Below are 27,542 nucleotides of genomic sequence, written 5' to 3' on the forward strand. Positions count from 1 at the left end.
TGATCATATAGAGTTAGAAAAAATATATTGAAGATAACATAGACTTAAAGACACTTGGGGATTAGATTTGTGAGTTACCCTCCAGAGATGATAGTTAAATCCACTGCATCTGATGAGGTTGCCCAAAGAAAGTGTAGAGGGAAAAGTGAAGAGGGTTCAGGCCCAGGACAGAACCTTTGGTATCTACAGAGTCAAGAGAGATCTACGACAGAGAAATGTGCTCACTTAAGGAATAGACTAGTGCCATAGAGGACACTCTGCACAGAGTCCAAAGGAAAGAACATAATGTTTTTCAAATGTTCCTATTCTTAAATGCTGTTATAATGATTGCAGTCACAGAATCTCAGAGTTGGAAGGGGCCTCAAAGCCATTAAGTTCATCTGGTACTTTGACCAAGAATCACTGGAATGCCAGACCAATAGGTGGCCATGTAGACGTGGCTTAAAAACCTCAAATGTAGGAAACCCCTCCTAACTCATGAGTCAGGCCATATTCCTTTTTGACAGCACTAATTACTAGGAAAACTTTTCTTTATATGGAACCCATAGGACCTTTCTTGCTTGCCAGTTATCTACAGTATTACAATGAGCTAAGTTTGATTAAACTAGGCCCCTTCATTTACTATATAATGTTTTTAGGGGTCAGAAAGAGGGGAAAAACTAATTTGGTCTTCCTCATAGTCTTAGGTCAAAGGGTAACCTAGAAATGCTGAGGATAACCTCATCAGGTGCCTTGGGTTTAATTATTAATTACTTTTTGTAATTTAACTTTAAAATAATTAATTGTATAGTATTAATTATATGATTCATGAATCTATAGCCATAGTCTCTCCCCTGTACTTCAGTCCTACATGACCAACTACCTATCGGACATTTTAAACAGAATAAGCTGGAGATATTGCAAGTTCAACATGTCAAAAACAAAACTCATTATTTTCCTTCTCTTCTTCATACTCTGACCCTCCACCCTGATCATACCTCTGCCAAACTATTTCAATCTAAGGCATCAACATTCTTCTAGTTTTCCAACTTCTCAACCTCAGCATTATCATCAGCAATTCATTCTCCCTCCCTGACATACTCACTCAGTTGCCTAATCTTGCTCTTTGTGCCTTCACACTGTCTTTTGCATTCATTCATTTCTCTCTACTCATGTGATCACCACCTTAGCTCAATTTTTTTTGTGGTAACACTTCTTGCCTACTCTATTTCAATGGCTTCCTAATTGGTCTTCTTCCTCAAATTTCTCACCACTTCAATCATCTTCTGCATAATCACCAAAGTAAATTTTCTTGTGCATCTACCTAACATAATTTCCTACTGAATAAATTCCAGGATTCCCTCTTAGCTCTAGCATAAACAGACTCTATTCCCAATTCTACAACTTGGGTTGCCTGGTTCCAGCCCAGAAACTACAGTGTTTGAAGGTAGTTGAACAAAATATAGACATGTCAGGTGAATGTCTGTTTGCTTTACTCCTTTTGGTTCCCCCTCATTTTTCCCATTTCCTGTTTTAGAAATCCTAGACTCCCCCCTCTCCTGGAGGCTACACCCTAAGAGCCTGTCTTGAGTTGGTAATCATGCTGGTAAATAAACAGTGGGAGGACCAGGAGCCCTCACTCCCTAAGAGCTATTGGGCTAGATAGAAGCAGTGTTGCTCTTTCTAATCCTTCTGGTTTAAGGACACAAAAGAACCTAGCGTAAGCATATGACCTACTGGGAAAGCTATAGTAGCCTCATGCTGAAGTCATGAGGACTATGTGGCTTAGATTTCATGTGTGCTTGTATTTAACTGCTCCAAGGAAGAATAGTCTTAAAAGATTTAAGAAGGGTTGGTCATGTGGCATAGCAAGGGACTCAGTGGATTTGGAGTCAAGGACCTAGTTTTGAATCTTGGGTCTGTTCTTTACTATTTGTGACCATAAGGAAATCACTCTATCCCTCAGGACTCCTGCTTTTTCACCTCTAAAATAAAAGAGGATGAATAAGATCCCTTTTTAAAAGTCACTTCAAGATATAAATCTGTGAGCACTAATAGGTGGAGTTAGATTGAGCATGAGACTTGCAGTCAGGTTGACCTGAGTTCAAATCCTGATTAAGAGTAGCTGTGTGTAACCCTGGGCAAGTCACTTACCCTTTTGTCTGCCTCAGTTTCCTTATCTATAAAATGAAGACAAGCAAAATTGTCATAAGGATGAAATCGAATAATATTTGTAAAGCACCATATGGACAAAAGCTATATTATCCTGTGAAGGAAAAATGTCCACATTCCCTATACTATGAGATTATCATTTTTTCCCAAGAATCAAAAGGGTTCCCCTTCTTAACTCTGGACAAAACACACACAGGGTCTTACAAAAATACTATACATCTTGTAAACACGTGACCTGTGCTTATAAATGAAGATAGTATATTACACCAAATCCGGGTTCATCCATTTCCCAATGGAAAGAATTCTTCATGCTAAAATATTCCTAGACCACTTTATTTGAATCTCACACCTTTGTCCTCAACCCTCCTTAAACTACATATTGTGTTTATTTCTGCACGTGCCATGGCCTCTCTATTGGACCGTAAGTTCCTCAAAGTATACTGTCTCCTTTTTTAACTTTTACATCCCTAACCCCATCACAAAGCCCTACCTACAACAGGAATTTAATAAAAATGTATTGAATGAATGAGTGCAAGGAATTTGGACTGAAGTGAGTATATTGAAGCAACACGCCAAATAATCTCAACTGATCATCAAATTCTTTGTTTCGATCTTTTCACCACTAGTCTGCACCACTGGCATATCTATCCCTCAACATCTCTGAAAGAGCCGTTTCTTCCAAATATGGTTGCTTTTTCAGCCCAAAAGAATAAAGTCTAATCTATGAATTATATTCCCTTGTTTCATTTTTTTTTCTTAAATTGACCCTAGCTATGTGGATCAAATTTATCATTTCCTCTATTTGACTGGGGAAACCACCCCCAAGTGCTTCATAAAGCCCCCCTACCACGGCAGGTGTAGCTAGGTAGTGATCACTTCTAGAATGAAACAGCGTTTCCTAACCAGTTCTTCTTTCACACAGGAGAGGGTTCTTTTGTCACAAAGAAAGGAGACCGGTTCTCCCCACGATTTCACAGCTTGGACTCTCTGACAAGTTGTTACAATGTAGTAATTAACCATTAAAATATTGCACATGACTCACAGGAATGCTACCGCCAAACTAAATCAAACCAGGGTCAGGTCCCCAAATCAACAGAACAGGGACAGAAAGAAAACAAAGGAGAGAGAAGGTAAGCAACAGCTGCTATTAAAAGTAACGCCAGGCAGCGGAGGACGGGTCTGCTCACATCCCTGAAAAAGTAATTAGCCCAATCCTTCCAGAAATTAAGCCATCAAAATGACATTACACTACGCTTTTAAAAATTATTTACAGAGTGATAGAGCAGTCATGCTAGCAGAGGATTCTGGCCCGAGGGCTTCCCTTCACAGAAAGGAAGGATGCAGAACAGAATGAGAGACTGTGTCAGAAAGAAAGTTCAAATTGTCACAGCCGTAGTCTGGGAAGAACCGTATGCCAAGTTCCCTTGGCAATGGGGAACTTGAGAAAGAATTACCATAATAGGCTAGCTTCCCATTCCATGTAATCCTGTGGGATGATTGAAATTAGAAAACAGATATCTAGCTATTCACCTTGCAAGAGCCAACATTTGCTGATGGGTAACGGTAAGAGAGAAGTTGGAGCGAGCCCAGTTCTCTCACAAGGGTGGGATCCTGTGACTTGATACCCTTTCCAAAGGGGCAGCAAGCTTATAATATATCCCCTAACAACAGGGGATTCTGAGAAGATGGGCTTATGGATTTATTATTTTCAATACTACAGACATGATTGCTTTCCCTTAATATAATTATTATATATACATTATTATGTATATTATATGTGTTATGTATAATATATTATATTGTTATATATCATATATATATATACATTTTTAAAATTTTCAAATGAACTAATTTTTCCCCAATACATTCCTTTGTCCACTTTCCCCACAAAAAAAAAGTTATTTTGAATTTTTAGGGCTAGATTTAAAGGGATCCTTAACCTATTTTGTGTCATGGACACCTTCAGCAGCCATGAAGTTTATGGGACTCCTAGGAATCATGTTTTTAAATTCATAAAAGGAAACCAATTGCGTTGAAATGCAGTTATCAAGATGCTTAAAAAAGGAGAACTGGTTCATGGACTACAAGTTAAGAACCCCTGTGCTAGAATTAAAACCAAACAACCAGAATTAATTAAGCACTGTCTGACACACCGTAAGCACTTCATAAATTCTTGTCAAATGACTGACATATTTACTTACTATGTGCCAAGAATGGTGGTAGGCATTGGGGATATAAAAACAAAAATGAGTCATCACCTTCAAGGAGCTTATATTCTATTGGGGGGATATAATATATGCACACATATTACATATAATATACAGATATATGCACATATATCTATGCCAGATATATGTAAAGTAAATACAAAGTAATTAGGAAAGGGGAAGGCACTAAGGGTAGAGAATGGAATTACGCAGATGTTACATGAAATATGCCTATGCAATCTTAACTTTTTTTTCTAAATAGACTTCTTTAGGAGTCATTTTTAAAAGAAAGTGTAAATTATGAAGATGTAAAATAAGGAAATGTTACAGAGTCCAGGCTGGGGGAACAGCCAGGAACAGTTACTTGGGCCAGATGTAGTTGGGTGAAATCCAAGAGGCAAAAATCATACATTGCCTTCCAAAAGGAAATGAGACATAGTGTTTGGTAAAAACAAAATACACTTTTATGGACATATCAGAACCCATGTGGTAGTCTAAGTGGATAGGAGATACTGGGAAGATGGGTTTTCTGGTGAGCCATAGTCAGAGACACCTTCTGGCTTCAACTCTAATGCAAATGTAGTTTTGACCAAAATACAAAGAAAATGAATGTCAAGTGCAAATAGACAAAACAAAAACCATAAGAATTCAGGAGTATTGGTATAAATCATGGTATGCCAAACCCAGAAGGCTATCCTATGCCATCACTCAAAGCAATAGAGGTGCTATCAGTCTGTATTAAGTACCTGAAGATCAATTCTATGCCTAAACTGCCTATGTATGCAGGATCACAAGAAACAAGAAGATTAAAAGGTACCACTCAGTGGCCCAGAACTGGGTAGAAGAATTTTCTCCCAATTTTTATCCCTATAAAAAGACAGTGAAGAACCTCTTCAAATCATCCAGTAGAGAGAGACAAAGCCCTCTTGAGCTACAAATGATGTAGTCATATTCATGTCACACATACTTTGAAAAAAATATATATGAATGACAGGCTAGGGAAGGGGTAAAAAGAAGGGATATGGGGATGCAAATATTTAAGATATATGTGTCTACTCCTATGTTATACAAACAATACCCCACCAAAATGTATAAATTGGAATATCATAAAGCAACACACACACATACACACACCTCTTGGTTCCTAACTTGTATTTCTGAAACACATGGGATTTCTACAAAAAGCATTATGTCTTTCCCAGGATTTTCTTCTCTGCAGCAAGGCAAATCACCATTGCTGGTTTTATTCTGACTGAACTATTCCCAGCTCCTTGAGAAGCTTGCCTCCGGGTTTTCTTTCATTCCCACTTGGTAGCATTTGCATATGGTAGCAAGTGGGAATATCTGAGTTCTGGAACCAAACTCTTCTAAAGTCAGTTTATGCCTGGGGCGGGCACCATGTTTTATGTGCTGTCCGCTCTCCCGCCTGCTCTATATACTCAACATGAAAGGAGAGAGAAATATTTCTCCACAGCATCTGCCTATACCAAAAGACCTAAAAGAGAATAACTTTTTGCTTTTAAATTTAGTCATATAATTTCAACTAGGGAGCTCTCCAATGAATAAACTTCTGCCAATTCAGATCGTCAATTGTGCTGCAGTGTATATCTTCAAGAATAGACTGGGGGCCCACAGGAAGATTTAGTGACTTGTCCAGAATCACTCAGCCAACATGCGACAGAGTCAGAAATTGAAGCCTGCTCTTCTGATTCCAGTGCCAGTGCGTGCCTTCTAAAATTTGTGAATTGCTGCCCGGTATGTGCCCCTTGCCTAATCAACTATCCATAAAAATCTCATTTATGCTTGAAATAGAGTACTTAAAAGTTTGCAAAGTACTTTACACACATTATCTTATTTGGTCCTTATAACAACCTGGTAAATGCACATACATGAATGAATATGTACACATGTGAGTGTGTATATTTATACGTGCATTCTGATGTAACCACAGAAATAAAGTCCCATGTGAAAGATACCCCAAAATGGAATAGGAAATTTATACATCACTGAGGGAAATATATTGTAGCATCCCAAGGAAGCATGAACAGTTTTATTCTAAATCAGAAATAACCTATAGCATCAACCATAAACCCACTGGCTCATGCTAATAGGGGTACCAGTAGGTTTTAAAGCAAAAACTTAAGATGAGAAGCTGAGACACAAGCTTACTTCTGTAATTCAGGACACAATTCAAAGAACAAAAGCTTAGTAACCTTAGTTATTTTCTTAGCCCATAGGTGTTGGTACCTAGTAGAAGCCACTATTTAGTGGCTGTGCAGAACTAGGAACCACACACCCCTAGGAAACCCAAATAAGCATACATCCTGGAGGACCAAGAACATCTACGGTTCATTCTGGTTAGCTATAGAGCATGTACTCTGGGAGGCAGCAGGACAGACATAATGGGGCTGAATTTGGAGTTGGGAAAATATGGGTTCAAATCCTACCTCTGACACTTATTAGCTGTGTAATCATGGATTAGTCTGAATCGTTCTGAGTCTCATCGGTACAATGAGAAGGTCAAATTCCTTTTCTAGCTCTAGCTTTATGATTCCATGATCCTTTTGAGCTTTCCTCAAGGAAGGTAAAAACAAGGATGTAGAGTATATGCATATTTGTGATATAATTTCTATGCTAAGGAGGGAGGGGACAGCTTCTCTCTATAGGCATATCTTGAAAATATGATGGATTGGTCACTTTGGCAGAACCCCACATAGAAATTGCCTATCACTTAGATACAGTCAACTCTGCTACAGTTACTCGTTCATGGTCGCATAGCTAGGAAGTATCAGAAGTGAGTCATTCTCTCCACAAGAGCCATGGACAAACACATCAACTCAGAAGAATAATTTAAAAGTAATCAAAATGCACCAAGATGTCAAACCCCACTAAAAAAAGGACTGATGGTCATGCAAATATCAAGTCTCCTCTGATTCAATTATACCTGTCTGAAAAATGTAATGAATTCATTGAGATATTTGTGAAGTAACCGTACTGCGATAGGCAGATACATAGTTTGCCATATCGGAAGGTTTCTGCAATAGGCCAGTCTACTATACCTATGCTAGAAAAGCAGCATGGTTAATTACAAGAACTCTGAACTGGGGGGCAAGACCTCAAATTCAGGGTTTCTAATTCTACCTCTTACTAGTTGTAGGAGCTTGGACAACTCTAACTCAGTTTTCTAACCTAAAAAGTGAGGATAACATTCTACCTACTTCATAGAGTAGATATAAGGATCAAATGATTTAGTTTTGATGTTTGTAACTATAAACATTATGTATAACATATATTATTATTATTTCTTCAATGAATCTTTATTAATCAACTTTTCTTTTACTCTCACCAAAATGTTCCCAGCATCCCTCCCCTACCTCATCCAGAAAGTCATATAAACCAATAATATTTTAAAGATGTTCCCAGCATCCCTCCCCTACCTCATCCAGAAAGTCATATAAACCAATAAAATTTAAAGATAAAAAAGATGAAAAATCAGCAAAACTGATGTATTCTCAAAAAGTCTGAAATATGTTCAGCATTCAGCACTCAAATATCTCTCACCTCTGTGAAGGGGTGGAGTGAAGGTGTCTTTTTATATCTCTTCTCTAGAATCATGCTTATTCTTTCTAGTTTTACATAAGTTACTACTGTTGTTATCAAATAATAATGTCTTCAAATAACTTTATTAGTAATGATATTTATGGCTACCTATTTATTCACAGGATCACAGATCTAGAGTTTAAATGGACCTCAAGATCCATTTAGACCACATAGATGATCACGTAGTCATCTAATCAAAGCAATTAATTAATATATAGAGCAACAAAATTGATGACCAAAGGTCATCAAGTCTGACCCCCTCACTTTTTTGAAGTTTAAAAAATTGAGATTCAGGAAACTTAAATTACTTCTCCAAGGTAATACAGGCAAGTATCAAAGAAGATTGAATTCAGATCCAACAACTCTAGAGTCAGTTTTCTTTCCAGTGAACTATGAAAGTATATTACTATTGATGACCAATTCCAGCATTGACAAATGCTCAAGAAGTGGTATACATGATGTCATCCAAGGAAGATGCCCAGAAAAAAGGGTGAGCTAGTTATGCATTAAAAGGAAGGGATACCAGATGAAAACTCCAGTATTATACTGGAATTTGTATAATGTTAGCAAGAGGCAGCTTTGTGGATTGGAGCACTGTACCTGGAATAAGGAAGCTCTGAGTTCAAATCTTGCATCAAACACCTACTAGTTGTATAACCCCAGCCAAATCACTTGACTTCTTTTGGCCTCAGTTTCCTCATCCTTAAAGTTGTAATATTTATAGTACTTTGTTGTGATCAAATGAGGTAATAGTTGTTAAAAGTTTTTTTGCAAATCTTAAGGTACTATATAAACATTAGTTGTTAATATTACTATTATTTTAAAAGATATAGAGGAAGGCCTCTAGAATGTTGAATGAATCCTCAAAAGAGGCTCTAGAGGACACATGGACAAGAATGGTAGACAATGAGAAAACGAAAATGACTTGTGATTGGTGGTAAGAGGAGAACCCACATGGATGAGATCACAAAGTCAATGAATATTTTTTGGTAAAGTTATGGACATTAGTAACAAAAAATGAGAACGAAATACAATTACTGCCACAGATGTTTTGCAGGGTTTCTTAAATGAGAATATTGGATGATTTGCCCTTTTCAGATACCTCCAGTTTCTTTGGTTTAACTGTAGGAGTTAGAGGTTATTTCCCTAGGCTTCCCTACAAATGGCATCATCACTATATTTTTAATAAGCTGTAGTTCATGCTTTTGCATATATAGTATCTAATTCATCGAAAATTCACTTTTAAGTTGAACATGCTAAAATAAAAAGTCTATATTTGCTTCAAAAACGTCTTCTTCATGATCCAGCTGAGCTCATATACTTCCCAAGATCAAGTCAGATGTAGTGACTAAATTTGACCCAAAAAGAAATTTCAACATTACTAGATCACAAGCTGAAGTGTGTTTACACATTTTTAGAGGTAGGGGAGAAAGTCCTTTAAAATATCTCAATGAGGGGCAGCTAGTTGGCTAAGTGGTTAGAGAGCCAGGCCTGGAGACAGGAGGTCCTGGAATCAAATTTGGTCTCAAACACTTCCCAGTTTTGTGACACTGGGCAAGTCTCTTAACCCCAATTGCCTAGCCCTAAGACATAAGGCTTTGGAATTCTTGACAATAATGTAGATAAGAACAAAAAGAAATATGCTCCCTTAGGATATGACAACACATTCCAACAGAAAATAGTCAAGTACATGCTCTAGGCTCAAGAGATTTACTTGAGTCCTGACTTAAAGAAATCTAGCTAAAATTATGAGAAAATCTGCTTAGAATCCAAATGAATACACTCTCATCCTAATGTTATACACTGGCTACAAGAGACTCAGTTAGCATCCAATGAGGCCAAGGTACTTTCCCATTTCAGTTTCTGTGGGGGGTTTTAAGCAGCAAACTTGGGATTAAACTTTATTTAAATATAACTCCTCAAAGCTGAGAATACACATTTTTGGAGGATTTTTTTCCCTCATAAATATCACATGGTTTTGAATCCAGTTGCAAGACACAGTGGCAAACCGGCAATACTAGTGATAATACCAAATGTCTTAAATCCACGTCTAAACTTCCAGTACAGTCATGGGGACAACCTGGGCTGAGTGCCTGGCAGAAGCCTAAGAGAGCCATGACCTTTGACCATTTTCCTCTGACTCTAGTTGCACATGAAAAAAGGATTTCAAAAGGAGAAAATCCCAGGCATTGGGGAGAGCTTTTTGTAACAAAAATTCTAAAAAAAAGCTTATCTATAGTGGAGAGGGAATTCTTCGAAGTAGAGTCTTTAGAGCCACACCTATTATAATAGAATGAGCCATCAATTAATAAATTAATGAATAAATTAATGAATAATAATAATAATTGATTAATGAGCCAGAAAAACTGTGTTCAGGGCTGGCTTCTGACATATATTGGCTGAGTGCTCCTGAACAACTCACTTAACCTCAATGCCCTCAGGGGAAATCTCTTAATATTCTAAATTGAGGAACAGTTGCGAATTTGCACCAGTAGAGGGCATTTCCACACCAGGAGCTCTCTATAGCAATGAAATTATAAATCTGGTTTTTAAAAAATTACCTAGACAAAAGGAATGGTTGGTTGTAGGGAACCAATAGCAACAGGCAGTAATAGACTCAATTTTGTCACAGGTCTCTATTCTATTCTACTCAGTAGATACAATTAGAGTGAGAATGCAACAGAAGACATCTAAGTTATGGCCCTGTTCGATCGAAGTTCTGTGAGAATCTTTGGCATGAGATGTTGTTTCTGGCTAGGTTTCTTCTGGGAACTTGTCCACTCCATCTTCTTCCCACCCCACATCTCACTCTGAGCCAACACATCACTTGTCTTTGTCATGTTTTTTTTTTTTGTCTTTGACTCGTTATTATTATTTAAATCATTGTTTATGTGTCAATAAAGAAAGACTATGTTCTTTCTTACTCATTTCCTACTCATATCACGTTATCTGTTCATATAGCACATAGCAAAACATGGGAAAATCAACTCAAGTAACTTTCTGCTCCATCCCCAGGCAGTCACTAGGAAACCAAACAGAAGAATGTACAGCCCTTGCCCACCAATCCAAACTTTCCTGGAAAGACAATGTTGTCATTGAAATTATACAACCAAAACTTCCCAATTCTCAGAATTTCTGTCACCAAAGAGAAATGGTGGGATCTTTTAGGCACATTAAACCATCAGAAACAGCAGTTGCAAAAGCTAGAACTTCAGAAATATAAAGGCACTTAGAGACCAGTCCATTCCCAATCAGGAAGGACCCTCTATTTGCTATTGCTAACAAGTGCCCTTCCACCTCTCGCATTTAGACCTCTAATGAGGGGGAACCCACTACCTCTCAAGATAGCCCATTCTACTCTTGGATAGCTCTAATTGTTGGAAGCTATTTTCCCTTTGTTGTGCCAAAATTTGCCTCTACAATTTTTGCCCATCTAGTGTTCTTGCCCTTTGTAGTCATGCTGAATTAAGTCTAGTTGTCTTTCCCAAAATCTTCTCTCCTTCAGACTAAGAATCCAACTGATGCTCACTTGGTCCTTCACTACAGTGGACTTTAAACGTTCAATCTCCACTCCAAATGGTGGAATCTCTTCCGCAAAAGTCCCTTAGAATTGGTCGCCATTCCTTTATTTGAACACATTATCATTGCTAGTAACATATTGAAAGATTATAAGCAATCTGGCAAAGTAATCAGAGAAATAGTTTCATAGTTAGGAACCAAGAAGATCTAGATTCACGTTCCACTTCTAACACATACTGGCAATGTAACCCTCCTCGGTACCACAGGCAAATTTCTAAGATTATGCATTTTAGTAGGTGCAGATATGCATTTATTTATAAGGTTTCTCACCCAAAGTTCTTGTACCCTGATGAATTCACAGGCCCAGTAAAAGACAAACAAAAGCATGAATAATTATACATCAATTATTCTACTGGTCTATGATCTCACTAAAATGGGCACTTCATCCTTGATGCAGATGGGAACCCATTAATATCTCCCCAACCTGTGCAAGTGTTGTTGTATTCTAACAGACCAATGATCTGTTTGTTCATCCATAAATAGGAATGCTAATCCTTATCTACCTAATCTCACTTCTCAGTCAGAAATTGTTCTCCAGAGAGAAAGGAACTAAAAGATGCTAATTAAAAAATGTGGAATTCACTTAATACCTGGTTCAAATATAAGGAAATAAGTTAGTTTTACTTTCTAATTTGTTGAGAGAGAGAGAGAGAGAGAGAGAGAGAGAGAGAGAGAAACAAACAAAGAGAGAGAGAGAAAAAAAGAATGGAAAAAGGAAGGAAGGAAGGAGGGAAGAAAGGAGGGTCAGAGGAAAATAAAATACAAATCAGAGTTAAAAGGGAAAAATTATAAACTAGTCTAACAGACTGTGCTTTTACAATATCATTTATCAATCAGCAAGTATTTGCTGAGTTCCTGCTATGTGCTTTCAGCTCTGAAAAAGCATATATAACTGGATTCATGCCCTCAAGGAACTTACAATCTGGTTGGGGAGATAAGTTTAACATACATGTAACAACTGGAAAAATATATTCCAACATATAAATAGGCCATAATTTGAGTAATACAAGCTACAATTACTATGGGAGTTCAAAGGAAAAGAAAACAAATGAGAATTTGAGTAGTAAAGGAGTCTTGGTGAAGATAAGTCTTATAATTGACTTTGAAAGATGAGCAGGATTTGGATAATTTGGGGAAGGACAAGGAAGGCAATATCTGAATTTTTCTTAAATGTAGGGAATCAGGAAGGCAAAAATTTCTCAATCACTACATTTCCCAGACTTCTTATGAACATTAATTGCTTTTTAGACAACACTGAACAACATTTTCAGAGGAAAGAAATATCTCTCTGGCAAGATGGGAACGTTCCAAAATTAGAAAAGAGTCATCCCATTTTTGCCATTGCTACATTTTGGAACTTTTAACATCATTTCAAATAATAACTCTTACTTTCCATTTTATCAGGTAGCTGGAGAACATCTGCTATCCTCAAAGGCCCAGAATGGGTGAGTGCTCTGATGAGACACATGGAAGATGATTTTAAAAAGATAAATCAAGATCAGGGATTAGGAGCTTCCAAAGATCATTTATTTCCATTACTGCCATGTCTACAGGGGCCCAGTAGACCATAATACTTAAAAAAGTAACACTTAATTACAGTGGCATCTGCATATATATTCTATTTTATGGATGTGTTTGGGTCAAAAAAAATGCATTATTCCCTATGCTGAAAAACCACAGTTTGAGGTTTCAGCAGCACACAACCACTGTCCTTAATGAAAGGGAAAGCAGCCCCAAATTGTAGACAACCCTAACTGCATGGCATGTAAACCCTTAGAATACAAATCTCATTAAAATGTGATGCAAGGGATCTAAGGATTCAACCACTAGGCTACAGTCAATAACTTTTTCTGCTCTGCCATCATTAGCTATAGAGCACAACCAGTTCTGGATTGTTAGCATACAGGATAGCACCATTAGTCAGAAGCCATCTAGTTGGATTCTACATACATAGGGTTCCATTCCACTGATTTCAAGATTTTCAAGTCCAAAGATAGGACTAACCCTTCAGCTGGAACTTTATTTCGACACTGGCTAGTTTTCCCTCTCTGCCGCCATAGAAATGGCTAAATAATTAACCACCCACCATACCTGCTCAGAAACCTTCACCTCATCTTGGAACCTGGGCCACGTGTTAATGGGAACAACTGAGGCCAGGATGTGGCCTTAACTAAGCCCAAACTGAAAAGCAGCATCAAGAACAGAGCAAAACCATATTCCAAATGCCAACTTTGAGAGCCAAAAAATTAAGTAGCATATTTTGTGTAGCATGTTTACATGGGACATGAAGATCTTGTAGATATCAATGAAGGATGTTGCATGAATGACCAATTGATGACAAAGGGCCAAGAGAAAAAGTGGGGAAATGAATAAGATGAATGGTAAGTGAAAGACAGGAATGTATTGTGATGGCAGTAATAATAGGAAAGGGAAAGGCTAAGTTTATAGCCATAAACAGCTGTGATAGTTAAAGAAACCCTGAACTTATAGACTTCTCTAAGACTCTCTACTATGGATATTAAATTTACTTTTTCTTCTTAACATTCTTGCTCTGCCATTTTCAAGAATTTTTTTAAACCCTTACATTCCATTTTAGAATCAATACTATGTATTGGTTCTAAGGCAGAAGAGTGGTAAAGGTTAGGCAATGGGGTTAAGAGACTTGCCCAGGGTCACCTAGCTAGGAAATGTCTGAGGTCAAATTTGAACCCAGGACCTCCCATCTCTAGGCTTGACTCTCTATGCACTGAGCCATCTACCTGCCCCTTCAACCTCTAATATGGATGCACTCTTTTTAATTGAATGAATTAGTGAAAAATAATTTATTAAAGACCTATTTTATGCCAGGTATGATGCTATATGCTAGGAATACAAATACAAAAGTAGACAGTCCCTGGCCTCAAGGAGCTTCTATTCTAAATGAGAGGCAAGATATATGGGGAAACATAAACAAGAAAAGGAGTTTGGGTCTGGAGAGTCACAGAAAGGATAAATGAATTGTCTGGTCAATACTCTACATTCCCATTAGTGTGATATATGAGATGGAGCAGCAACTAGATTCACCTGAGTAAGAACCCACCCCATCCATATAAAATTCATGACCTTCAGCTGCTTCACTGATTATCCTAGTATAAAAACTGTATATACCAGGTATGGAGTAAGAGGAATGATGGAGAATTTAGTAATACTGTTAAATACCAAGTCTAAAGGTGGACTCTCCAAAGGGCATGTATTGACCATCTCATTCTTCCTGTTGACCATCCTACCCAATAGTCCAGCACCCAACCCTTCCAGTGACAAACCTAATTATTCCCTTTGTCTTATACCCTTCCTTCCTTGCCCTACTCTGTCCCCTTGCCTTCCTCTATGTCCCTGTTCTTAACATGTTTTGTTTTAGGCCTGGGGCTTTCTATCATGCAAGTTAAAATACTCCATAATAATACTTATTGCTTTTTTATATTACTGGCCTCCTATGAACCTCCATCTGCTAGTAAAACAGGTATAGTAAGTGATGCTAATTGATTGCAGGTTCTACTGTTAAAAGTTTAGTTAATCTTGCTATGAACTATATCTCCCAGGGATGGCATTTATATCCCTCTTGGTAAAGAGCAGTTGCATCAGTGATAAGACATTAGGGAAGAGCAAAACTATAGCTGGCACCTCTCCAGTGAACCCCTTACCACAAGCATATTAACAGAAAGAATAATGACTTCAGAATGGCTAGACCCAACCTAAGCAAAATAGATCATTAGTCAGCACTCTAAACGAGTGTCTCTGATGAGAAGACTCTCGAGAGAGAGCAAACTTTGTGCAGTCAAAACCAGTTCACCCCTTGGCAGCGCCATTCTTAAGAAATTGAAAGAAAAGGAAAGATATGTATTTCCTATAGAACATTTTTATCTGCCTTTCAAGACTATCCTAAGAAGGACAAATCAGCTTAATCTTAAATATCTGCCTCCTTATTCCTGTCACAGAACAATCTATTTCTCTTGATTTCATTTTGGTGACTCAGTTACTTCACAAAAGTCCCTACAAAGACTCACTGAATACCTTCCTTGATCAGACCACAAATGAGTGGTGAGGAGGAAAGGTTTGATGTGACATTAGTAGGACAACAAAGTTTGATAACAATGGTGAATCAAAGTTCAACCTCCACTCATTTAGAGGAAATATAAATGTCATACAGAAGCATAATCCCAAAAGGTAATCCTCATAAGTAAACCAAATCTTCTACTTTGTTATAATTATGTTTAGAAATGCTGAAAGGCAATTGTTTTTAAATGAAAAATCCATTAGTGGAAATAAGTTAAGGGGGCCTTAAGTTGAAGAGGGAGAAAACTATGGGTGCAGAATGTTGCACAAACTGTTAGAAACACTGATTTAATTGGTTAGTTTTGTTTAACTTTTCCTTCATCATAAAAGAAGATTCACTTAGGATAAAGAGAAAGGGGAAAAACAGATTACCAGAAAAGACTGATGCAAAAATTAAAGATATCCGAGAAGATTCCATGACTTCCCCTTCCAAAATTAATTATTTAAATTTCAAGGGAGACTTTCCAGGTCTAATGGTTCATAATCTGATAAAAAGAAACTGTGCTTCCTCTCATCATAGTCTTCCATGATTTTATAGGCTTTCATCAGATTTTCTTTCATCTTCATATTTCCAGACTGAAGGGTCATCTTTAAAATTTTTTTTATTCTTCCCTCCATCTACATTTATTCTACAACTTTGTCCTCCAAATAATTTAGATCCTGTCTCTCTAGCATAGGACCATCCACAGAAGCATTCAGGACTTAGGGTCCCCCCTTAGTAAGCAAATCCCTAGTTATTTAGGTAATCCTTTTCCACTATATCCTATTTAGGTTAAAATAACATCAAAAAAATCCATGAAGGAAAAGGGAGGAAATGGAAAAATTGGAAATGACCATTTTTTCAATACTTTCAACCTCCTAAACCTTTTATTAGAAGTAGGAATTAGCTAAAAAGATTCTACAACTTGCTAGATGTGACCTTGAGTAAGTTTCTTATTTATGAAATGATCCTTAAGGTTCCTTCCAGTTCTGACATTCTATGAATTTATACTATAATTGACTGAAATATTATCTCCTTTCTCTTTTATGCTTATCTTTTGGAGGTGAATTGTGGGTAAAAATTATCAGTGAGCTTGTCAAAAATCAAGTCAAGTCAAGAAGTGTCTTATTGAGCATATTATTATGTGCCAAGGGATGCTATGCTAAGAGCCAGAGATACCAATACAAGCAGAGAAGATCAGTCTCTGATCACAAGGAGCTTGCCTTCTAAAAAGGAAGAAAACACAAAAAAAGGAGCTGAAAAGGGGTGGGAAAGGAAATACCCACCTTTAAATGTGGGGGGCAAGGTGCCAAAGTCCAAAGAATGAAATGTATATTCTCTGGGCCCTTCTTCAAAATAAGAAAGAGAATTGGGGGTAGAAGGAAAGCAACAGTGGGAATTTGCCCAAAGGTAGAAATTCAACAGGAAAGAAGAAAGGTTAACCATAATTTAAAGGGAAAGAAGAGATCATGAAATTCCCAGAAAAATAAGAAACAATGCCAATGAAATAAAGCAAGTACCATATAGTGTAACAAAAAATTAACATATGAACTCCAAAAAGATTCAATAGCAAGTATTCTAGCAATCAAATGTATACAAAGAACACTGTGCAGAATGATGGGTATTCATATACAAAGAGTGAAACATTCCTTATTCTCAAAGAGTATAGAGATAGGGAACTTGGAAACACAATCAAAAAAGGAAATTCTGAAACAATCAGATCTCAAAAGAGGTTTTGGAAAAAAAAGTAAACAGTAACTTCCCTCCCCACCACAAAATGTCATATTGCCTAGAGATAAAAACCACATCTCCAGATCTAGTAATTTCCCCCTTAAAATCTGTATCAGGGGGAAATGAATAGCTTCTACATAGCTGGCAAGAGTTTAAAATGGCATACATATGTTCGATGTAACCACTGGTCTTCCTCTTTCAATAAATCAGAAGGCATTGCTAGATAGGTAGTTAGCCGATTGATTAACTAATAGACCAAAATGTAAATTAATGTTGAGTTAATATTATCATTACATCATTTATTCAACATGCTAAACATTTGCAATTGAGCATATCTTGACACAGCCATTGATAGAGCACATAATATGGTTAGAGTAATTCGATGATATTAAGAGTCTTTAAATAAAGACAGATTTTGCCACAAATGACAGTTCCATAAGCTTTTCTGTATTAATTTAGAAAGGAGGGCCAAAGAAGGTACTTAAAACTTAGTAGGATGTCATTAACTGGTGTGATGCTGGGAAAGCACAAAGGACACGGAATCTTAAGACCTGTTGTACATATGTAAACAAACCCTGTTCCCACTGACCCATGGACAGGATGACTCTGTTTGAACCCTAGAGGTTAATATCACAATTTTATCCAAGAACTATACTCCACAAAATGGTCAGGTCACACTAGCTTTGAAGATCACTTTGAAGATCAGCTAGGGTAACCATCAATCCTAAATTCTCCAAAGATAGCAGAGACACTCTTCTAAGAGGTTAGTATTAATCATCAGCATCTTCCTATTACTGCAGACCTGGCATTTCCAGTTTAAATCAGTAAGCATTTATTAAGCACTATTTATATTCAAAGCACTAGCTAGGCCCTGGGGAACATACTGACAAGATGTGAATCATCGGGGAAATGAGAAACTTTTATAAAGGATTATAGAATGATATCCCATCTATTGGTGTTTTTTATCTGAGATCCATGAATTTGTTATTTAAAACATTTTGATAATGATTTCAATACAATTGGTTTCCTAGAATAGAAAAGTAAAGTAATTTGCCACAAACGATAAACAAAATCAGAGCCTTCAATTCAAATTGTCTTTCTCTAAATCCATTTACCTCATCTTAAAACTGTTATGTATAAGAATGACAAGTTACATGTAATTAAGTATATATGTAAGATACTCAAATAGAGACCATAATGGAAATATACACCTCTAAAAACCCAAGAGATTAATTCACAGGGACTCATCACACTGATAACCCAGCATCTAATCTAATGTCTTACATCTATGAGGCACTTTAAAAATGTTTGTTGAATATGAATAATGTTAGCAAAGGAAAAGGGCAAAACTACCAAAGAACATGGACTCAAAAAAGGCAAGAGAATTGTTAAAAAGAGTATGTAGAATTCCAGACAGCTATAAATATACTTATATAAAATATGGTTCTAATTAGGAAAAGTTAATTAAGGTTAACATGCAAGTTGCTGAAAACTCCCAAAGTAGATAAAAAGATAATTTACTAAAGCACCATACAAAGACAAGAATGACATTAAGCATGAGTCACCTCTGTAATAAAATTGAAAAGATTCACTTACTAGTGCTAGTGCCTTCATGATTTATTACCTAAATGACATGTTTTCTTAGGCTCTGGAGCTTACAAAAACCAGTGTAGAGATTATTTTCTTAAGAAATGACACCCAATTCTAGTAAACTGTGTCAAGTAGCACATAAAATACGTGGGAAAGAAATAGATAGATTTCTTGTTAACTTTTTGTTGTGATATGATAGGGTAGCCCACACTCCAGGAATTAAAGCTGGATAATTTTCATTGTTTATATTTAAGAATATCATTATAATCATTTTAAAAAATTTTATATTTTTATATTTAGAATTTGTTATGTATACTATATTATATGTGAATAATACAATGTTATTTATATATATTTTTTATATTTAAGAATATCATAACAATGCTCCATAGGTATCCACAACAAAGAATGTACAGAAGGTCCTAGGATGTTGGATGTAGCTCTTATAGTGGATTTATTGGAAGGCAAGAGTTACACAAGATAGGCAGAAATTGATTATAAGTAACATCACTGGAGGGTCGAGAAGGAAGAAAAGGAGGAAGAGGAGGAGGAGGAATAGATAACATTTATACAGCATCTTAAGGTGTGCAAAGTGATTTGCCTATGTTATCTCATTTGATCCTTAAAACAACCCTAGGAGGTAGGTGCTATTATTAACCTCATTTTACAGCTGAAGAAACTGAGGCAGAGATTGATTAAGTGACCTGCTCACTAGTCACACAACTAGTTAATGTCTAAAGGAGAATTTTAAATTGGGTCTTCTTGATTCCTACTTCAATGTTCTATCCACTGTACCACCTAGCTGCCTACAATACAGATAACAATATTAATGAGATCATAGATCATTAGAATATTAGAATATGTTAATATGAATTTCTATATAAATAATACCACAAATAGGCATTCTTCACAAATAACTTGAAAGTTTTAAAAAAAATCACTGCCTGAGAATTCTGGAAAGAAAGGTCAAGCATTACATAATGACTCATACTGAACATTATATCATTTCAAACCTTACCTCAAGGGTCATGTACACAGTACTAATTGCTACTTTTATTTCTCCATCTGACAATTCCTTTAGATCCTTCAATATTGTCTGTTCAATACTTAAACCTATTAAAAGCAGAAAAACATAACATGATTTTAGTGGAGAGAAAATTTACAGTATAACAATATTTTAAAATGTTAATACTATTGACTTCAAGTCCTTTTTTTCCCCCAAGTACAAAAGTGGAAACATAATACCTCTTAAATACATATTTGTTTTAGGGAATCATTAGTAACCTAAAGCTATACTAAAGAGACCAGTGAAATGAACAAGTTTAGATATCACTATTATTTTTAAGACATAAATTTGAAGACACAAATTATATAGATCATTGATGATATGATAACATGATTTTATTGTTCAGTTGTTTCTGACTCTTTATGACTCACTTTGGGAGGTTTTCTTGGCAAAGATACTGGATTTTGCCAATTCCTTCTCTAACTCATCTTACAGATAAAGAACTGAGGCAAAAAGAGTTAAGTAACTTGCCCAGACTCATACTACTAGTAAGTGTCTGAGGTCAGATTTGAACATAGGAAGTTGAGTCTTCCTGACTTCAGGCCCAGGACTAGTTGCCCAAAGCAAAATTATATCCTTTGATTTATTTCTAGGAAGCTTTTGAGTGAACCAACAATTCTCCCCTACAAAAAATTTTTTGGTGTACATTTTTTCAATGTGAATTTTATCTTGTGGCTAATACAATGAATGATGGAATTATCCTAATTTAGTTGTTCTTTCTTAGAGAATTATAATATTAGTACTTATTATAATAGTAAATACGGTATTCCTTAATTCTAAATTTTCAGTTGTTGCGTAGTTTTTGTCAGTGAGCTTGAATAAAATCCCTAATAAGCAGTTATTTTCTTGGCAGCAAATTCTCATCCTATGCATATGTTGTGACTTTTCTTCCCTTTAAAAAAAAAAAACAGGAAATCCATAGAAACATGAAAAAAAGTGGTCTCTATTATGTGCCTCTCCATCTTAGATGGAATTCAGTGTCAATAAACCGTAGTAGATTGCTAGCTACCTATGATTTGAAAGTTGAAAGACCATGCGAAACTACATAACTATCCTGCTTCCCAACTAGATTATCTGTAATGTACTGATATCAATAGCAATAAAAACACCAATTAGGCATCAAACGTATGCTATTTCATCATTGTATTTTGTCGGCATTCTCCCATTAAAATTCTCAGTATTCAAAGTGTTTCCTCTAAGTCAGAAGGTCCTAACCTAGTGGAGAAAATGTGGTCCGTGAAGCCCTATGGAAATCATGGATAAATTCAGGAGAGTTAATGAATTTTTTAAAAAATATTTTGATACCTATATTTCAATATATCCTACTACTTCATTTGCAATTTTTAGTATTTTATTTTATACATTTAATTTATTCTTAGAAGGGATCCTTAAGCTTCACTGAATTACCAAAGAGGCTCATGACACACACATACACACAAAAAAACTAAGAATCCCTGCCCTAATCATTTTATATTTGCAGATAATAAGTTCATCCTTCTTCAGGCTGCCCATCAATTATCTTTTGTTCTCTCTGTGAGACCAGCCCACCTTTTCTGATTACACATTTCCCAAATACACACACATACACACACACATGCACACACACATACATACTACACACACACAAATAGGAACAGGGCTACTGATTGGACTTGTGATTGCACTGATGTAAGGGTACTCTCAATGAGAAACTTTCTCCACCAATGCAAGTCAGTACCTTCTTTGTAACTTAGGGTTTCTTAAAGCACTGAAGGATTAAGGGATTTGTCCAAGGTCTCACAGTCAATTTGTATCAGAAAATAACCTGCAATCTATCCATATAGATATTTGCTTTATTCTTCTTCACTAAAATCCAACTCCAACGTCTCATCACAGTGTGACAGTGTCCCTGGATTCTCAAAGTCTATGCCAGTGAAACATGAGCTCTGATGATTCCAAACTAATTGGTTTCTAACAAGGGACAGGAGACATTGTGTGTCTATTGTCTGAGGATCAGTCTAGCCAAGCTCATCACCAGTTTATGAATTTTTCAGCTATAGCATTTTCCTAAGATTATACTCAATAATCGAGGGGTTGGGCACTATGGCAATGGAGGAAGTCTCCATACTGATCCCTGAACTCTGAAGGTTATTTTTTGTTGAATGAATGATAATACCCATCTTAACAGGAAATTTTGTTTATTTAAAGAAGTCTGGTAAAGTGAGCCTTTGAATTTGTCATTAATAGAACATTATCATCGACCTAGCTTTTCTCTTTCATTTTTTCATATCTTTCTAAAATATAATTTATTTATAAAATGTTCTCCAGTTTGTAGTCAGCCTTACTCTGTTCTTAAAATAGAACCATCTCTACAAATGGATACAGTACAATGGAGTGTGTCAAGGGTGCACATTAGTCAAATAAATACCCAACACATTTCCAGACATCAGTATCTCAGATTATTTTCAGTAAGAGCTAATTGTACCCAGACAGGTCACAATTATTCAAATGAAAATCAACAACAAGCATAAAATATTCAGAAGAAACACAACTTCTGAAGTAACATAATGCTCTGTCCTCCAGATCCTCACAGGAGCTGTGACAGGCCTCAATGATGTCGACACTTACCCTGAGCACTGCATTGGGTCTCTTGCAGAACACTGATAATGTCTTCTCTTGGAGGCAAGTCAGGAAATTTCTCTTCTAGAATGGAAAGAATTTCTTCCTGTTTCTCTGACATCTTCTCAGAATCCATGGCCATCCAGTTAAAAAGAATACTCCCTGAAATGAAAGAGATAGCTTTTAAATTCTCCAATCAAAACAGTTAGAGTGCGAATGAAAAACATACATCTCTCTGAATCACATCAGCAGTGGTTCTACCTCTCCTCCCCCACCGTTTAGTTCAGGGTCAAATAATCTGCTCCCCTTGATGATCTAAAAGCATCGAAGGTCCATCTCCTAAGAGAATCTTTTAAGGGAAGTCTGCCAGAGTTCAATTCATATCAGTAACCATCACTACAACTTAACTAAGGTTTATAATAAAAAAAAGTTATAGACCCAAGCATAATGGACCCAGCTAAATAATGTGCATTAATTAAAGCCCATTTTAAAAAAGGAGAGGCAGGCAATCATTTGAAAGAGTGCTGGATATGGAGTCAGAGGACATGGCTTTGCCACTTACTACTTGAGTGATCTAGAGCAAGTAAACTAATCTCTCCTTACCTCAGTTTCCTTATCTATAAAATGGGAGATTAAACTAGATGACCTCTAAGGTCCTTTCTAGCTAAATCTGTGATTGAATGAATGAATAAATGAACAAATGAGGCATTTACTATGTGCAAAGCCTTTTTGAAACACTAGAGATATAAAGAGAAAAATAAGATGAACTTTACTTTCAAGGAGTTCTCATTCTAATGAAAGAAATAATACATAGAAAAAGTTTCAGCTGCAAGTCAAATGGTCCCACGGTCCTTAACAGCAAAGCAGAATGATAATGTCTGTTCTTTAATGACATTTCTAGTGACAAATTCCTATCATATCTGGTAACAAAAGAAAGATTCCATTAAAGTAATCATAGTCTATACATGATGTGCTATTCAAAGGTATTTCTTTTAAAGGACATAATAAAGCTATGATAATTCCCACCAGATTGCAGAATTCTAAAATTAATTTCTTCCATTTTTATCAAAGTGGCCATTTAGATGAAATTCAAGAACCCATGATTGAGTCCTCCATCTTGCCCTAGAAGTGCCTAAGAGAGCAGATTACCTATTGTGTCATTTGAAATTGTTGTAAGCACTGGAAGACTACAACTCCCAGGGCTCCCTGTTACAACTTACCCTGACACCTTGTGGGAGGTGTCGGAGAAAGTATAAAAGAGAAAGTCTGGCACCTTTTCTCTCTCTCTCTACCCTGGAGGTCTGGCTAGCTCTCTGGAGCCTGGAAGCTGAACCCTGCAGAGCTCTCTTGGCACCTTTTCCCCTTTCTATCTACCTCCTAGTTTTTCCTAGACCTTCCCTTTTCTAAACTAAATAAAACCTACCTATCCTAAACCCTACAATTGCTCTCTGATCTTTTATTTGAGCCCCTGAAGGACTCTGATCAATTTCCCCTACAGGGGCTACCTTCCTTTCTCTTCCTCTACCTTCCTCTCTCTTTTCTCCCATTCCTCCAACCTTCCTATCTTCCTCCCTTAACCCCCCCACACTATATTTTGTTGCATGATTTTTAAATCAAAGTCTCATATTACAAGGTTATTTTTTCAGAGGAAATGCCCTCTTGAAAAATTTTCTGAATGCAATCATGCACAATCTCCAGTGGGAAAGGGAGCTGTGAAATCACTTTCTTTTCTCCATATCGTTTCTCCTCTGACAATCAGAGACAGAGCTGGAGGGAGTGAAGAGACCTTCTTTTTTAGTTAAGTCTCAGGGGAAAAACATGTCCCGGAAGCAACTTCTTAGTGTATAAATCCTAACTCCATCATTTAATCCAAGTGTCAGGCATTTTGCTAAAAATGACCATATCTAAGCCAGTCAGTCTAGTCAATAAACATTTATTGACTACTATGAGGTAAGCACTGGTAATGTGAAAAGAGGTTAAAGATAGTTCCTGCCCTCAAGGAGCATCCCAACAATCATCACCCCTGAAAAGGATGGGACACCTCTAACACCAATATCACAACTTCCAAATGAGTTAGAGTTAGGACATTTCCTCTACAAAAGGGAAAAAAACAACAACTAGGTAGCCATTCTCTGGAGTGGGCATTAACCTAAGCCAATGTAAATGTAAATTTGGAAATTTGCAATATCCTACCCTGTCTCCAGCTTTATTGGAATCTCAGACTACTGTAACAAGTCTCTTTCCATGCTCAAGTCTGATGTATAGGTTTTCTCTCTTTCCTAAAGTATGTACTGAGTCCTCTCTATTCCCATTGCCAAATTACTACCAGATCTCTCAACTTGTATGTTCAGTAACACAAATTTGAAATGTCTAAAACTTGGACTCCTCATTTGGACTTTTCTATTTTCTGTCAGTGACACTGGCATTCATCCATTCTCCCATGATCAAAGCCTTGATGTTCTCTTTGACTTTTCTCTCTCTCACACCACTAATATCCAGGTCTATTCATTCTACATCTCCAGTATCTCTAATCTCCATCCTTTCCTGTTTATTCCCACTGCCAGCACCCTAATAGATATCTTTATTACCACCCATCTGGACCATGGTATAGTAGAATGTTTAGAGGTAGTGGAATTAGAGGATCTGAATTTAAATCCCAGCTCTGTACTTATACCTTTGTGACCCAGGGCAAGTGACATTCTATTTGGACCTCATCAGCACTATATGAAGGGAAACTATCAATTTTGTTTTTAAGACTAGTTGAACTACAAGATTCATTATCATGTTACTGACACAAGAAACAGCAGTAGGGATGGGATCTGTGATTTCACTGATATAAGGAACTTCCAAGTGAGGAAACTCCCTCTATCAATGCAGGTAGGTGAGTTCTCTGCAACTCAAAAGATTAGTTGCCCAAAGCACTGAGAAACTGTGCAATATGCCCAGGTTAGCACAGTCAAGAACTTGTTAAGTTGAGAATTTCCAGCATTCATTACCAGAATCTTCTCAGTGAGTGACACAGACAGCTGACAATGTTACCAGCTGTTGGTTGTTGATACCAGCTGTTGATGACTAAAAGCCAAATTTTACAGCCTAGAAAGGTTGTATGCTTCATTTTTATATTGTTGATGGGTGTATCAAAGAAGCTTCCAAAGACCAGTGGAAGATTATGACCATTTCACTGAAAACAAAATTTCTTCATCTTTATTCTTCAAAATGCACCACATTTTTAAAATGTCATGTTGAAATGAACCCAAATCCAAAGCCTAGATGTTAAGTTCCTCAAGGGCAAGGATACAATCTTTTTTTTTTCTTTTGTATCTGCCTAAGCACCAAACTGAGTGCTTTGCATATTGTATTTAATAAATGCTTGACAGATAAACATTGTTTTGTGTTTCTAGACAAAAAAAAAAAAGATGTTCACTTAAAATTTGGATCAAAGTTCAGAGGCTTAGACATGAAAGAAAATGTGGATGTCATCGAGGCCTAGGAAAGTTAAATCATTGGTCCATAGTAACATAAGTAATAGGTACCAAAATAATAGGTAGAACCAAAAATTAGAACAGGTTTTCTAATCCCAAAATCAGCCTCTTTTTTGAGGGGGTATGTACAAGTATTTTACTTTATAAAATAAATGTTTGACCTCCAAGTTTGGATTAAATGCAAAATTCAAACAGTTTTTTTTCTTTGGAATCCCAGTTAAAATCAATATCCAACAATGTCTCCAGGAGTCAATGTCACATAATTGATACTAGCATTCCACAATGAAGTTGAATAGGATTAACAGCACTGGAATTTTGGCTATAGGCTGTTGGGCTAAAAGTTGACTGAACTGAAGGTAACAAAGAATTTTTTTTCTCTAGTCCTAACCAATAGTTTCATTTACATAAGGCATTCCTAATAAGGAAACTCCCTCTAGCAATTCAGCCACTATTTTCTAATTTATAGCCTCCTGAAGGGCCTTGGAGAAACTAAATGGCAATGAATAGAGCCCTAGACCTGGAGTCAGGAAACCCTGAGTTCAAATCTTATGTCAGATATTTAATAGCTAGGTGACCTTGGGCAAGTCTCTTAACCCTGTTTGTCTCAGTTTCCTCATCTGTAAAATGAGCTGGAGAAGGAAATGGCAAACTACCTCAGCAACTTTTCCAAGAAAACCCCAAATGGGGTCACAAAGAATCCGTTACAAGTGAAATGACTGAAAAATAAGAATAGAGATACATAAGGCATCTTGCCCAGGGTCATACAGTCTGTATGAATTAGTGGAAGTGGTAGTTTACTCTGATGTTCTCATTTCTGAAACTGCTTTCTGTCTTCCATATCATGTTACTTCTGAGAAAAGAAATGACTTTCCAAAATCAATTTTAGAAAAAAATAATAGCATGTTAAGTCATAAGTCAGTTTTGTTTCCTAGTAGAGAATTTTAAATTTCTATCATCCAGGTAGTCAATATCCTTCTAGGGCTTGTTTTTTGTTTTGTTTTGTTTTGTTTGCCTAAGGGGGGGTGGGAACAAAACTATGCCCCAAGTTATACTTTATCTAGAATTTCCTTCCATACCACTTTCAATGTGTGCCAAGAGCCCATTTAGCCATAGGCTTAGGCAAGCAACAAAATTAGGAAATCTAGCAGCCAAAGACACCTCTCGGCATCAACCAACTGCTTTTGGACAGCAAGCAGACAACTCCCAGGAGATTCCTGATATTCTAAGATGCTTAAGTTAATACAGATATGCCCGCAAAGTATACCATAACTATTTATCTTCCACTTGTCATTTGCAGGTTGTGGATAATAATTTTAATAATAGTCTAATAACACAACCTGTCATGTTTTCCAAATTGACCCTTCCATTCCTTGTTTAGAAGAATGGAAACATGAAACAGTATTCTTACCAAAAGCAAAAGCAGCGATTAATATTAAACTTGATCTAATGAAGACAGAAATTGTTTG

The 27,542-nt window shown here is 36.6% G+C and overlaps 1 protein-coding gene across 1 annotated transcript in view; it reads right to left on the bottom strand.

Moving 5' to 3' along the window:
* Positions 1 to 27,542, bottom strand: part of PRUNE2 (prune homolog 2 with BCH domain) — a 236,748-nt gene that overhangs the window by 198,442 nt on the left and 10,764 nt on the right. The window contains exons 4-5 of the mRNA XM_044677989.1: positions 22,604 to 22,756; positions 19,949 to 20,043 (exon numbers count right to left, since the gene is read on the bottom strand). Of these exons, the coding sequence (XP_044533924.1) occupies positions 19,949 to 20,043; positions 22,604 to 22,756 (248 nt within the window). The remainder of the gene's footprint in view (positions 1 to 19,948; positions 20,044 to 22,603; positions 22,757 to 27,542) is intronic.

This window comes from Gracilinanus agilis, chromosome 1, assembly GCF_016433145.1.
Source record: "Gracilinanus agilis isolate LMUSP501 chromosome 1, AgileGrace, whole genome shotgun sequence".
NCBI lineage: Eukaryota > Metazoa > Chordata > Mammalia > Didelphimorphia > Didelphidae > Gracilinanus > Gracilinanus agilis.